Raw genomic sequence first — 12,596 nt, 5'->3', positions numbered from 1 at the left:
AGTAGCTGAAGATCATGAAGAAATGGCCCAGCATCCTCACTATGGGATGCCTCTCTATGACTGCAAAGGATTTACAGTCCTGGGTTAGATTTACAGTCCCTGGCACCTCCAGGTGGCAAAGGGAGGCAGCGGCCCTCACCTCCAGGAGCCAGGACATCAGGAGGCTCTCCCTCTCCCCCTGAGTGCTGGTGGCCTACACGCAAAAAGAAGCGTCTTCTCAGTTACCATGACAGCGAGCGGGCCTCGCGTAACCCTGAAAGCCTTTTTAAGAAACTTGAAACCCTTCTAAGTGCCCAGTTCCTGAGACACCCCCCCAAGAAGGAGTCACCATGGTGGGCAGCAGAGGAAGGAGTGCAGTGCTACATCCAGCATGTCTGTCTCTTGCTATCTCAGCTTCCTTCTGCCTGGGAACCTGTCCTCGCCTCCTCGAGCTCCTCGAAAGACTCTCCCTACAGCTGTGACTCAAGGTGGTCAGGACTGGCCGCTACAGGGACCTTGAGAACAATTTGAACCTAAGGGCGAGGTCCACATCTCAGTCTTGCAACAGCCAAGGACGGCTGCAGAATGCAAGGAGCATGGGAAGTGGTGACATCTCCCTACCTGCCCTTGGAGGACCGCAGGTGACCTGGCCCTAAGGAAGACCCAGTGGCTGGGGAAGGAGCTGGGCAACACCTCAACCCTGTGCTCCTTGAGAGGACCAACTATTAGTAAGATCCCAAGAAGACAGTGAGGAGCCAGCCACCCTGGGGAAGGTCTGAGTCTCTGGGGGGTTAGGGAGGAAGGGGGCGCTATACCTGAGGCTGCTGGGAAAACAGGGCAGAGAGGGTGGGATGTTCCTGGGTACCAGTGTGGCCCCAGACATATTTTCAAGGGTACAGAGAGGCAAAGCAGACCTTAGGCATTCTGGGTCCCTCAGGGTGCATGCAGGGTCCCAAGGGACTTCTGTGGAAGCTCTGGGTGTGTTGGCAGCAGAATGGCAAGGTGTTTGAGTCAAGAAAACTGCAGGAGGCTATGGGACAGCTTAACACGTGGTGGGCGAGAAGCTGCAGCGAGGCAGTGCCCGAGCGTGGCCGCTGGGCTGTTGGAGCAGCGTGATATGGGGAACCCAGAAGCTTGGGATTCAAGGAGCAGAGGCTGCCGCCCCCACTGAGGGGGTGAAGGGACATGGCCTGGATTCCCCTGTAAAGGAAGCGATGGCCCTGCCAAAGCCCCGTCCGCCTGTCCGCCCCCCGCCCCGCCCCAGCCGTGGAGCTCCCTTACCTATTGAGCTGAGGAGAGGCTTGTCTCGACAACACTGCCCAGATAGCTGAGATCAATCAGAAACAAAGCAGTTATCAACACAGGCCACGGGGGTAACCACCCACGCACACCCAGAGGGGAGGAGGGGAGGAGCACAGGGGCCAGAGAACCAACTAGGAGGCCAGAGAATAATGGGGTGAGGGGAAGGAGAGGAGAGAGACAGAGAACCAGACGGCAACGATGGGACAGAGCAGATGAGCGCGCTGCAAAGCAGACTGCACAGACACAGGCTCAGGCACGGCCTCGGCCTCGGCGCTCCTGCGGGCCTGTCGGTGGCTCTCCTCCGCCTCCCGAGGCCTCTCCTGTCGCCCCACCAGGAGCAGGGGGGGAGCGGGAGGTGAGGCTTGCACTTCCAGGTACCAAGCAGGGTGGGGGTGAATGGGGCAGGGGAAGGGCGCTGGGCTCCCTCCTCCTCAACCGCCACCCACCCCGCCTCCCGCAGGCCAGCCTCCTCTGGGACTCTCTGCTCCCCTGCACAGGAGGCCACATCAAGAAGAGACCAAAGGACGGAACCAGAAAGACGGGGGGGGCCGGGGTACTACCCAGACATTGCAGGCTCTTCTGAGCAAGTTGGGCCAACCCAAGAAGATGGAGAAGGAAGGACAGACAGGAAGACAGAATCGAGGAGGAAGGAAAGGGAGGGGGAGAGAGGAAGAGGGCAGGAGAAGAAAGACAAGAGAAAGAGGCCAGACGGGTGTCCAGGCTGACTGGTACCTGGAATACCAGCTGCTACTGTTTACAGTGTGCTCTCTCGGGCAGGCCGATCGCAGGAGCTTGTCTGTCTGTCTGTCTGTCTGCAGCTTCCTGCGAGGCACACAGGTTGGGGTGGGGTATGTGGCTCGCACATGATTCACAGCCTGAGATGTGGGTCCCGGCCTCCAGGCTGTGCCCCCTGGAGAGGCTGTGGAGGGGCCCGGCGCTGACTAGACTGCTAAGGGCTGGGTTTGGGAGCAGGAGTGCCCCTGGCCTGGTGGCCCAGGGGAGTCAGGCTTCAGGGTCCTGCTAAGCAAGGAGGAGGGGCTGGGAAGAAAAGGAGACTAGATACGAGGTCTCTGGGCAAACCCCGGAGCCACCCCCCAAGCCAGGATCACAGGGACATGGTGAGCTCTCCACTCCATGAGGAACTGGGGTGACCACTCACTGGGACATGCCACGCCCCTCCTCTTGCCCATATGTGCCACTCCTGACAGCTCTGAGCTGGACAGAGAAGATCCCTCATGCTCCTGGCAGGGTACCTGGGCAGTAAGCCCCACCCCCACCCCAACGACCACACCCTGTTGATGCCAAGACCAGAACTCTCCTGAAGGGGTGCTGCAGCAATTCCAGACAAGCCCTGTCATTCCGGTGATGGAAGGGTGGAGGGCGGGTGAGGAAGGGGGCAGGAAGATGGCTCGGTGAAGGGGGCAGGAGGAACCAGCTCACACTCACCCTGAAGTAGGTAACTGTGGTGGGGGGGGCTCTGGTCTGAGGAGCTCCTCCCCCATCCTTCGAGGGGAGGGCGTCTGTCCAAACACATCCAAGTTGTCCGCAGGCCCGGCAGGGCCCGGTGGCGGGGAGGGGTAGCCCGTGGCCAGAGTGGTGAAGCCCACGGTGGGCCGGTAGCTGGGGCTCCCGCTGCGGCTGCTCTGGGATGGGGAGCCCGTGGACGGCGTGGACTTGCACGAGAAGCTGACCGCGGCCGGGGGCTGGAGGGTGATCTCAGACATCTCGGCTTGCTGCAGGAGGCCAGGGCGAGGCCGGGCCCGGGCGGCCAGCTCAGGGGAGCCAGTGCGGGAGCTGAGGGGGCTTTGGGTCAGAGGCGAGAGCCGGGAGGGCTGTAGCACCACTTGATGTAAACTGGGCTCGGTGCGCCTGGCCTGCCGGGGGCTGGGCCGGGGCCGGGGCTGGGGCTCATACCACCGAGTGTCCAGGCCAAATGTGCTGGGGCCACCGTGTCCCCCCGGCTCGGCAGGCTCGGGGTAAGGCAGCACGGGTATGCCCATACCTTGGCTGGTATGTCTCAGCTGCCCTTGGCTCACCAGTGGTTGCATAGGTCTGTCCTGCCACTTGGTGGTGGTGGGCACGGGGACAGGGCCTCTGCCCGGTGACTTGCCTGCCCAGCCCTTTGGCGCCTCCAGAGACAGGATGCCTGGGTAGGCCGAGGGCACCTGGAGGGAGGTGGGGGGTAGTCCTCGGGGGAGGCAGGCCTTGGGTTGCAGACTCTCGGCTACATCACAGGGGTGCAGCTGGTGGGGGAACATCATGGCCGGGGTCTCCAGACCCCCGAAGGGGAATTCCGGCCGGCCCCAGGGCTCAGGGGAGCGCCCGCCCGTGGGCGTCTGAGTCAAGGGCAGCGTGCTGCTGGAAGCATTCTCTCCATTCTCCTCAGGGATCGTGGGGTGGCCGAAAGGCCCCTCCGTGTGCAGGGGCGGCGAGGACATGGCAGAGCTCAAGGGGCTGCCCACCTCTGGCACGTAGAAGGGTGGTGGCTCCACCTCCCCAGGGCTGCTGCTGCTGAGGTACCCATAATACTGGCTGTGGTGGAAGGGCCGCGGGGCAGGCGGCCTGGCTTGGCCCGTAGCCTGGAGCCGGCCTTCCAGGCCTCCGTGGCCCTCCAACCCCCGGGGCTGGAACCGAGGGCTGTATGCTGGTGGTGGCAGGTAGGACTCCTGGCTGGATGACAGAGGGGTCAGCTGGGACTTCAGGGCGGCCACGGATGTGGGCACAAGTGGGTCTTCATTCTCCTCGTCAGACTGGCGGAACTCAGGGTACATGTCTGTCTCCTCCGCAAAGGGGAAGCCCTCGATGCGCCGACCCTTCGCCGCGGGCTCCACCTCGGAGGGCCCCATCACGAAGCGGCCGTCGGGGCCCCTGCTGATGAGCTCGATGGGCGTGGTGGCCTCGGCCTCAGCCTCAGCCTTGGCCACGCTGTACTTCTTGCTGCTGATGGCCCTCTTGGTCTTCTTGTACAAGGACAGCTCCTTCTCCCGGGTGGGGCTCAGCATTCTTTTGGCTGCGGGCTGGCCCTGGTCATCGGAGGACTCTGAGGGGGCCCGGAGCGTCCGGATGCTCTCTGGGCTCACCTTGCCCGAGGAGAGGCTGGGGGATGAGCGAGAGAGCAGGAAGGATGAGTCAGGGGACACACTGGCCCATTACTTCCTTTTGTTCCCCTAACAAATACCAACCGCAAACACCTGGGAAGACAGGACTCAGAAAAGGACCGCAGGTGGCTGCACAGTTCTGCGTGGAACTCTTGGGCCAACTCTCAATTGTCCAGCTGTGTTTTCTGAGTGAACACCCACCCACCCCATTGTTTGCCGTGCAGTCTAGTCGCACCAGCAACCTCACTCCCAGGTTGCTCACGGAAAGCAAGCTCATTTTAATATTAACAGTGCAAAACATATTAAGGTGGCAAATCTGCTAGGATGATCAAAAAAATCACAGAACTGCATCCCCAAGCTAAAGAGAAATGGATTGTCCAGGAATCTGGATTGTCTACACGAAGCTCCTCCTGCGGAGAACAGTGAGGCCGACTTAGAATCACCCTGCAGATCCGCCCACAATAAGCAGTATAGAAACACCGCGATGGGCTGGGCGAGGCAGACCACCCACCGTCTGCACCCTGACCTTCCACCCACACAACACAAACAGCCGCCTCCGGGGGCCAGGGGCAGGAGCACTTACGGGGACTCCAGGCTCTTCCTGCAGTGAGTGATGGAGAGTGGAGGGTCTAGAAGGAAAGAGGGGAGAGCCTGCTGAAACCCAAAACAACAAAACACATCCCAGCCATCCGCAGGGCCCAGAGCAGAGCCACGAGGGGCGCAGTGCCTTCCAGCGTCCGTCATCTTTGGGTCCAGTTCAGTGTCCTGTCCCCACCACCAGGTGCTGCCTTCTCCAGACTCTCCCACCCACCCTGCTTCCTTTCTCTTTTCACATCAAGTCCCACGGGCAGCTCTACCCACAAGACCCCAGTCTCCCCCTCTTCAAGGGGCACCATGCAATGGGGAGCTTCTGAAACTAGGCCAGGCAGAACAGGGGTGGGGACGACACCCACCTTTTTTGCGCTTGAGCTTACGCTTGCGCTGCTTGTTGACAAAGCAGGCGGCCAGGGTGCTGAACAGGATGGCGGCTGCCAGGAAGCAGATGGTAGCTACGATGCCAGCCAGCACTGGCCGGGCCAAGCTGTCGTCGGTCAGGTCCGGCTGGGGGAAGATGTCTGCGGGGAGGGGCATGGAGGACCCTTGAGGCACAAGGCCCGCTCCCTCCCCAAGGCCCCACCTGCTCTGACACCCAGCCCCGTGTATGCTCCCTGACTCTGTCCACAGACAATTTAAGGCTCAGGCTTCACGTTCAGCTCCAGCCCTGAAGAGGTTTGAATGGCAGGGGAGGGAAAAGGGGACAGATTACTTAGGCAAGTAGTCACCGCATAGCTAGCAAAAAAGAAACAGCATCTATATCTTACCCCTGTGGGGAAAATAATTTCAATATAATATAATAACTTCAATAATAATCTAGTGCTTGTGTCCAGTGCTTTCGGCAAAGCATTTTCCTGCATATTATCAGATACTCTCGCACTAACCCCATGAGGTAGACACGGTACACGATGCTGCTCCCACTCTCTAAATGGAAAATTGGTACTTGGCTTAGTTTGAGTGACTCATTGCGGCAACGACACACGGTTATTCTGACTTCCAGTTCAGTGTGTTCTGCCGTCTCTACCAAGTGAGAACCCAGGTGTGAAGGCTCCTCGAGGGTGAAAGACTACAGCCGGGAGAGGGGCTGACTACTGCTCAGTTCAGTTCCATGCATTTCCAACCCCTTACACTACAGGCGAGCAACTTCCACCTGGAAGAGGAGCGCGTCCTGGTCCCTCAGGTACAGAGTGCTGGGCCGCAGGGACGCGGTTAAGGGCCCAACTTCCTCATCTTACAGGTAAAGAACTGAGGCTCACTTTGTGCCCACATTTGCGGCGCTTGTTAGTGACAGAGCCACGACTATACGTGGGTCTACTGTATTTTACTGCACGGGACAGTTACAGTGCCGCTAAACTAGGCACTATAGAGTAAGTGCCGCTCTTTAGGTCCCTCGAAGGGGAAATCCATATATTCTGATATACTTCGCCAGAATCCATTACTATGTTGATAATAACAATGAATTAAAAAAATCCAAGTCATGCTGACTGGTTAAGTAGAAAAATGAATGCTCCAGTCTTTGGAAACGGGGGAGTTAAGTACAGGGAATGCTGAGGCTGCCGTGTCCATATCCACCCACGAGGAATCTCCCCACTGTGTACGCTTCCATTTGGGAGCCGAGCCCAAAGCTGCTGAATAAAGAACAGTTACTGAGATAAGCCCACAAAGCCCTGCGGTCTCTGCCCTGGCCTTGGCTGCAGGCTCCGTTCCCCATCCCTCCATCTCTGAGTCTCTTCCCTGGAGGGAAGCCAAGACAGAGGGAGACCGGGTTCTGCGGCCTAAAGGAGGGACCTTTGTGTATAAAAAAAAAGAAAATAGCCCCATGGTGCACAGAAACCACACTCCATTCTCCCCAAACGCTCTCGTGCCATTTCTGTACTCCCCTGCCCGCTCCCCAATCTGCCCCCCCACGCCTGGCCAAGCTCCTTGCCAGCAGGTCCCAGGGGAGCAGTGCCCATGGAAATGGTGCCCGCGCTTTATCACTAAGCAAGCGCCTCTCCCCACGCCCAGGGAGCCTCTCCACAGGGAGAGAGGGGGACCTGCTGGGCTTCAGAACCTGCAGCTCGAGAAAGATGTGTAGAAACGGGACCAGGGGTAAGAAAAAGAAAGAAATTGAGAAAATGCTAGGGGGTGGGTTAATTGAGCCTGAAAGAAATCTAGGGAGAGGAAGGAGTGAAGGGAAACACCACCAAGCGGCAGTTTTCCAAATAAAACCACCCTGACTAAGAAGCAGTCAGGCTCACGAGGCATTCATTCAATGGGTACTCGCTGACCCGTTGTCCCTGCTCCAGCTGATTCAGGCCCCAGCCCCTTAGAGAGGGTCACACTGGGGGAAACGGGTTTTATAGAAAAATAACCTAAACCAAGTTCTTTTTCACTACATTAATGAGAAGAGTCGCTGACTTCCCTTCTGCGGCATCTTATAGAAGCTGCCATCAGTGCAGCTCCCGAGCTGGAGAAACCCCGTCCCTCCTGGAAGCAGAAGCGTGGATCTGACGGGATGACGAAAGGCTACAGCTCACGCAGTTTCAACTAGTGCTCCCTTCCCATCCTGGCTAGTTCACGAAGGGCCTCCCAGGTGGCCCTGGGGCGACGTCCCGACAGCTGTCAGAGAAGCCCCACCCCCAAGGTACCTGTGCTGGAGACGCCGGCGATGTTGCTGGGCTCGCTGATCAGATCCTGCATGACAGCCAAAACCCGGAACTCGTACCAGGTGTCCTGCAGCCGCAGGGACAACGCCTGTCAGCCAAGGGACCTGAGACAGCCGCTGACCTGCTACGGGCCCCCCACCCCCCCACCACTGTGCCTGCAATGACGTGTCACAGAACACGGCACCCCAAGCAGTGGGCACAACCTGCTCTCAAGCTAAAAAAACTCCTGGTTTGTAGCATCTGCCAATTGCCATGTTGTAAATACTCTGACCATGGCTGACTTCAAGTGAGGCTGCTGAAAGGAGAGGTGAGAAGAGAAGCACTCGGGGCGCTCAGGCGCCACCATGAGCCAATTCCAGCACCAAATGAGCACCAGGGAAGGAAGACAGAGGTAGGTGAGACTGTCTGTTCCCATGAAATAGGCTGCTTCCTCTCTCCAGCTAGAGAGAGCGCCAAGTTTAGAGGGGTCAGCTGATGAGAATGTTTTCCCCGAGGCTCTAAACTGTTAAAGGGGGAAGCTAGAAGACAGTCCTGGGAAATCCTGTCCATTGGGGTTAGGCTCCCAGCAAGGAGCTGAAGTCAGTGTCTGGTGACACAGCCCCGCTCCTGCCCTGCCCACCCTGCCCCAGCCTGTGTCCACGCTTGGAGGAACCACTCAAGGCAACACAACTCCCCACTGTCCCAGCGCTGGCCCTGAGTCTGTGGAACCTCAGTCACTGTGAGCTGAGGAGCCCCCACCTTGTGCAGCTCTGAGAGAACGCAGACAGTGATGTGGTACATTAGTGCCTGGCCAGACCTCATACATCCGAGTTGAGTCATTCAAAGCTCCCGGTGACTCCAGAAAGAGTCCTGTCACTGCCAGAATTGGGGAAGCAGCAGCAGGGAAAGCTAGAGCCTCACCTGCGACAGATCCTTGGCAAAGAAGTCTCCGTCGGTGCCTGGGATGGCGTCGTCCAGCATCTCCCAGCGCTCTCCGACGCGGAACTCCATGACGTAGCGGTCGATGGGGAAGCTGTGGTTGGCAGGTGGGAGCCAGGACAGCAGCACACCCTGCTGGGTCCGGTTGGCTGTGAGGCACCGTGGTGGGGTAACCAGCACCAGGGGTTCTGGAGTTGTGATGGGGAATGCTGCAGCGGGGGGAGAAGGGAGACGGTGCGGGAGGGCTGAGGCCGCGGAGTCCCCAGCGTGCATGCCATCTCCGGGCCCAGCACGTGTCCCTCGGGGCGCCGTGGCCCCAAGGTGACGGTCACATGCCACACGCCAGTGCATGCTCATTTCAGGGGCAAGAGTGTCACAGAAAAGAGCCCTCCGGACCCAAAAAAAGGAGGCATGGCAAGTGAGCCGGAGCTTCGGCTCCTGTTCTGAGTACTTCCAAACACCTCCCAGGAGGGGACCTAGTTCCTCAAAAGGGGGAAAATGGGAACTACAGGGAGGAAGAAAAAATTTAATGTAATTATCTTTTTAATAAAATAGTATCTTGCCCGGCCAGTGTGGCTCAGTGGTTGTGTCGCCCTATAACCAGGAGGTCGGGGTTCGATTCCCCTCAGGGCTCATGACAGGGCTGTGGGCTCGGTCCCCAGCAGGGGGCGAGCAGGAGGCAGCGATCAATGACCCTCTCTCATCATTGATGTTTCTGTCTCTCCCTCTCCCTTCCTCTCTCTGAAATCAATTTAAAAAATTTTTAATTTTAAAATAAGATAGTATCTTTACAAAAAGACTGCAAAACGTATCTCTTGTTCTCTTCCAAGGAAGCAGGAATATCTTCCCACATACACTGCTTACTCTTCCAAGTCCCTTCTTGGTCCAGGTGGAAAATCAAGGCCCAGGGAGAGGAGATCCCGCCCCGTGCGGGGTCAGCACTGTCACTGTTGCCCCCTTGGTGGCAGTAAAGCAGGGTGGAGCCATGCCACCTGTTCCCAGCCACCCTCTCTGGCCGCAGCTGGGACAGAGTGAGCCACTGGGCCCAGGAAGGAAGCATCAGCCACACGGTTGCCACCAAATGAGGTGGGGGCCAGAGGAAAGTAGCAGCAGAAGTACAGGAGGAAGAAGGGTTCCCAGTCTCCCCCGAGAAGCCATAGGAAGAGGTGAATATGTGGCCTGACCACGAAGGATAAGTTCAAAGCCTCCTCCATCCATCTGAGGGCGCAACAGGAATCTGGCCAAAAATGCTCTGATGTGGGATGAGGCACTTTGATCCAGACGAGCCCCACAGATGTGACAAATCCTTACTGGGAGGTCAAATGACAGGACCGCGTAAAGCACTCTGCCAGGTACCTCGCACGCAGTAGGTATGTAAACATTAGCTTCCAGGACCATCGCTGCCATTGCCGCCTTTACCTGCCCCAGCTCCTCCGGAAAACACCCCCAAGACAACCGCACAGGCCCTCACCTAAAGTGTTCACAGTGACCACCTCGCTGAAGGCGCTCGTTCCCAGCTTGTTCTGGGCCAGGACACTGAACTGGTACGCGGTCTCAGGCTCCAGGGCGTCCACGAGCAGCCAGCTGGGTCCCGGGGGCACTGGCAAAGACAGCCAGTCGTGGGGTCCAAACTGTGCCCGCTTCATCCTGGCCAAAGCAAAGAGAGAAGATCGAAGACAAGGGGGTGGGGTGGGTTACGCTGCAGACACAAGCGAGCATGCGAGGTCCTCGAGGAGGTGGCATTGGTGGACCTGGCCTCCCTGGTCCAAGGAAGAGGTCAAGACCAAGGAGGGATGGCCACCCAACTTTGGATATGCCAAACCTCACAATGCCAGGTCACCAGCTACTGCTGGCACCTCTTTTTCCAAAAGGGACACTTGGGTGTAAGTAATGCTGAAAACACTGGTCAAATTATCGACTGTATTTTGGGAAAACCTCACCCTGGTCACAACCCTAAGAGTGGCTCTGCCTTGGGAGAGTGAGGACACTGGAAACAAGGCAAGTACCACAGCACGAACTTAAAGGTAAGAAATTTGGCAACAGCAGAGCTTAAGAAGACACCAGGTGACCTCGGCCACCCACCCTCCCAGGGGCAGCCAAAAGTGGGACCTGGAGCAGCCCAGAGTGCTCACTCAGTCCAACCAGGTTGGAGTCAGATGAGGCGGTCCAGGGTATATGACAAATACAGCCTGGAGTTTTCCCACAATGGGGACCAGGATCCCTAAGGCCTTAAGGGTTGGAATTCACAGCGAAGGGGAAGGTCACGCTGTGCGCGGAGGACAGACACTTGTTCTGCACAGCCAACCTAACGCCATCCACAGGCGCAATGCCCGGCATCACCACTGGGAGGAGCCATCATCCTGTGCACTGAGCTGCTCCGCGGCCCTCAGTCCTGAGCTACAGTTCAGTGGATGCCCACCAGGTTCCCCTTGAGGTTAAAGGCTCAGTACCATGTATGCCCAGGAGTGGAGGCAGCAGAAAGCACAGCAGGAAAAAAAACAAGCTAGCACCAGATGTCCCAGTCAGTACGCAGAGAGCTAGAACGGTAGGAGACCTCCCGACCTTTTCACCTGCCCCACCCCACCCAGGCACCAGAACAAGTGAGCAACGTGTAAAGCAATGCAGGTGAGCAGCAGCGTGGAGCAGAGGCACAAGCAGCAAGGGAAACCCTGCCTATGCCCAGATCTTCCACTTGGCACCCCCAGTGGAGGCTCGGTCATGCCCAACGCGGCCCTAGCCGGGGAGCTGCCCAGCAGAGCCGGGTGGTTGCAGTGGTCACCTAGCAGGGTTGCCAGGAGCCCTGCCCTGCCCCAACCCTGCCTGGGAGGAGTAAAGATGAGGGGAGGAAGTATGTTCTGGTTGCAACTTGGAGTTCCCCAAGCTCACCACCTAGGTCCAGTTCCCCTCTCCAGAACTCAAAATGCCTCGAATATTCAAGTCTGGGAAATATCCGCCACATCACCATCATAGGAAAGAGAGTGGGTGCCCGCTCAGCCTCCCTGGCTGTTGAGAAGTGTATCAAGGGCTCCCCTGAATCTCCAGGCACTTTCCTCTGGAGTGAGGCTTCCTCCTCCCCAGCCCTGGCTGAGCCTGGCACAGAATGCCCTCCCAGGTGAGACAGGTCTGCCCCTTCTCAAGGAGAAGTGAGGGGGTCATCCTCCTGCTCAGGGATGAGCCCATGATGAAGGCGGCCAGCTCTTGGGTCAGGACAGGGGTGTGGGGAGAAGGCAATCCGGAGGCGATGGGAAGGGGTGAGCTGTGGCTTCTCTCTCCCCCTTCTCTACAGCTCCGGTCCTCAGCCTGAGTCCTGCAACTTTGGGATCTCTATCTACCCCGAGGTTTGGGCAAAGATGTCAAGTCACTGCATCTGGCTAACTTAAAAACAGAGACAGAAAGACACAGGGACACACGGTCCTAGAAAAAAACTGCAGGTGCTGCAGCCCCGGCCAGGAGGGTGAGCGGCCCTTCACACTGGTTACTGGAACCACCGGGGAAGGTACAGAATAAAAATTAGCTCCCACACTCTGGCTGGGCTGTTTCACAATGCCCTTGAAGATCAGGAATCTCTCCCAGACCCCAGAGGACAGGGGAACCGAAGAGCGGAATGAACCAAGGGCACAACAGGAGGCAGTGAGATCAGCGGGGGAGAAAGCAGCACAGAGTGATGGACAGCTCAGGCATCGGCTTCCCAAACCTCTGGGCTGGGAATACGGGAGCGCCCAGAGTCCCTCTGACACACCCATCCCCCCAAGAATGTAGCCACTGTGGCAACATGCCTCAGCACCCAGAGGTCTGGGGAAGAGCCACCTCCTCCTCACAACCTCCACCCACCCCAGGGACGGACTGAGTGGGGTGGGGAGGGAGAAGCAGAGAGCAAAGCATGCGGGGCTGACTCACAGAGGTCCGTACCAAACTGAGAATGTCTGCTCGAATCCTCCATCGTAGCCGGGCTCCCAGGACACGTTGGCAGTTGTCATAGAGACCTGGACCCGGACACTGCCTGGGGCATGGGGGCTGGTGCCTGGAGACCAAGTGGAGAGTCTCAGGCTGAGAACTG

At 58.2% G+C, this 12,596-nt stretch overlaps 1 protein-coding gene across 2 annotated transcripts in view; it reads right to left on the bottom strand.

Annotated features, from left to right (window-relative positions):
* IGSF9B (immunoglobulin superfamily member 9B) overlaps positions 1 to 12,596 on the bottom strand; it is a 46,650-nt gene that overhangs the window by 8,539 nt on the left and 25,515 nt on the right. Inside the window, exons 12-18 of one of the 2 annotated variants that reach the window (XM_081122531.1) lie at positions 12,437 to 12,560; positions 10,011 to 10,186; positions 8,522 to 8,748; positions 7,604 to 7,688; positions 5,333 to 5,494; positions 4,963 to 5,008; positions 2,728 to 4,377 (exon numbers count right to left, since the gene is read on the bottom strand). In XM_081122531.1, coding sequence (XP_080978657.1) covers positions 2,728 to 4,377; positions 4,963 to 5,008; positions 5,333 to 5,494; positions 7,604 to 7,688; positions 8,522 to 8,748; positions 10,011 to 10,186; positions 12,437 to 12,560 — 2,470 coding nt within the window. The remainder of the gene's footprint in view (positions 1 to 2,727; positions 4,378 to 4,962; positions 5,009 to 5,332; positions 5,495 to 7,603; positions 7,689 to 8,521; positions 8,749 to 10,010; positions 10,187 to 12,436; positions 12,561 to 12,596) is intronic. The other variant, XM_081122532.1, reaches the window with a different exon arrangement.

This window comes from Miniopterus schreibersii (assembly GCF_964146895.1).
Source record: "Miniopterus schreibersii genome assembly, chromosome: 20".
Lineage (NCBI taxonomy): Eukaryota > Metazoa > Chordata > Mammalia > Chiroptera > Miniopteridae > Miniopterus > Miniopterus schreibersii.
This window is presented reverse-complemented; position numbering and strand designations above follow the sequence as displayed.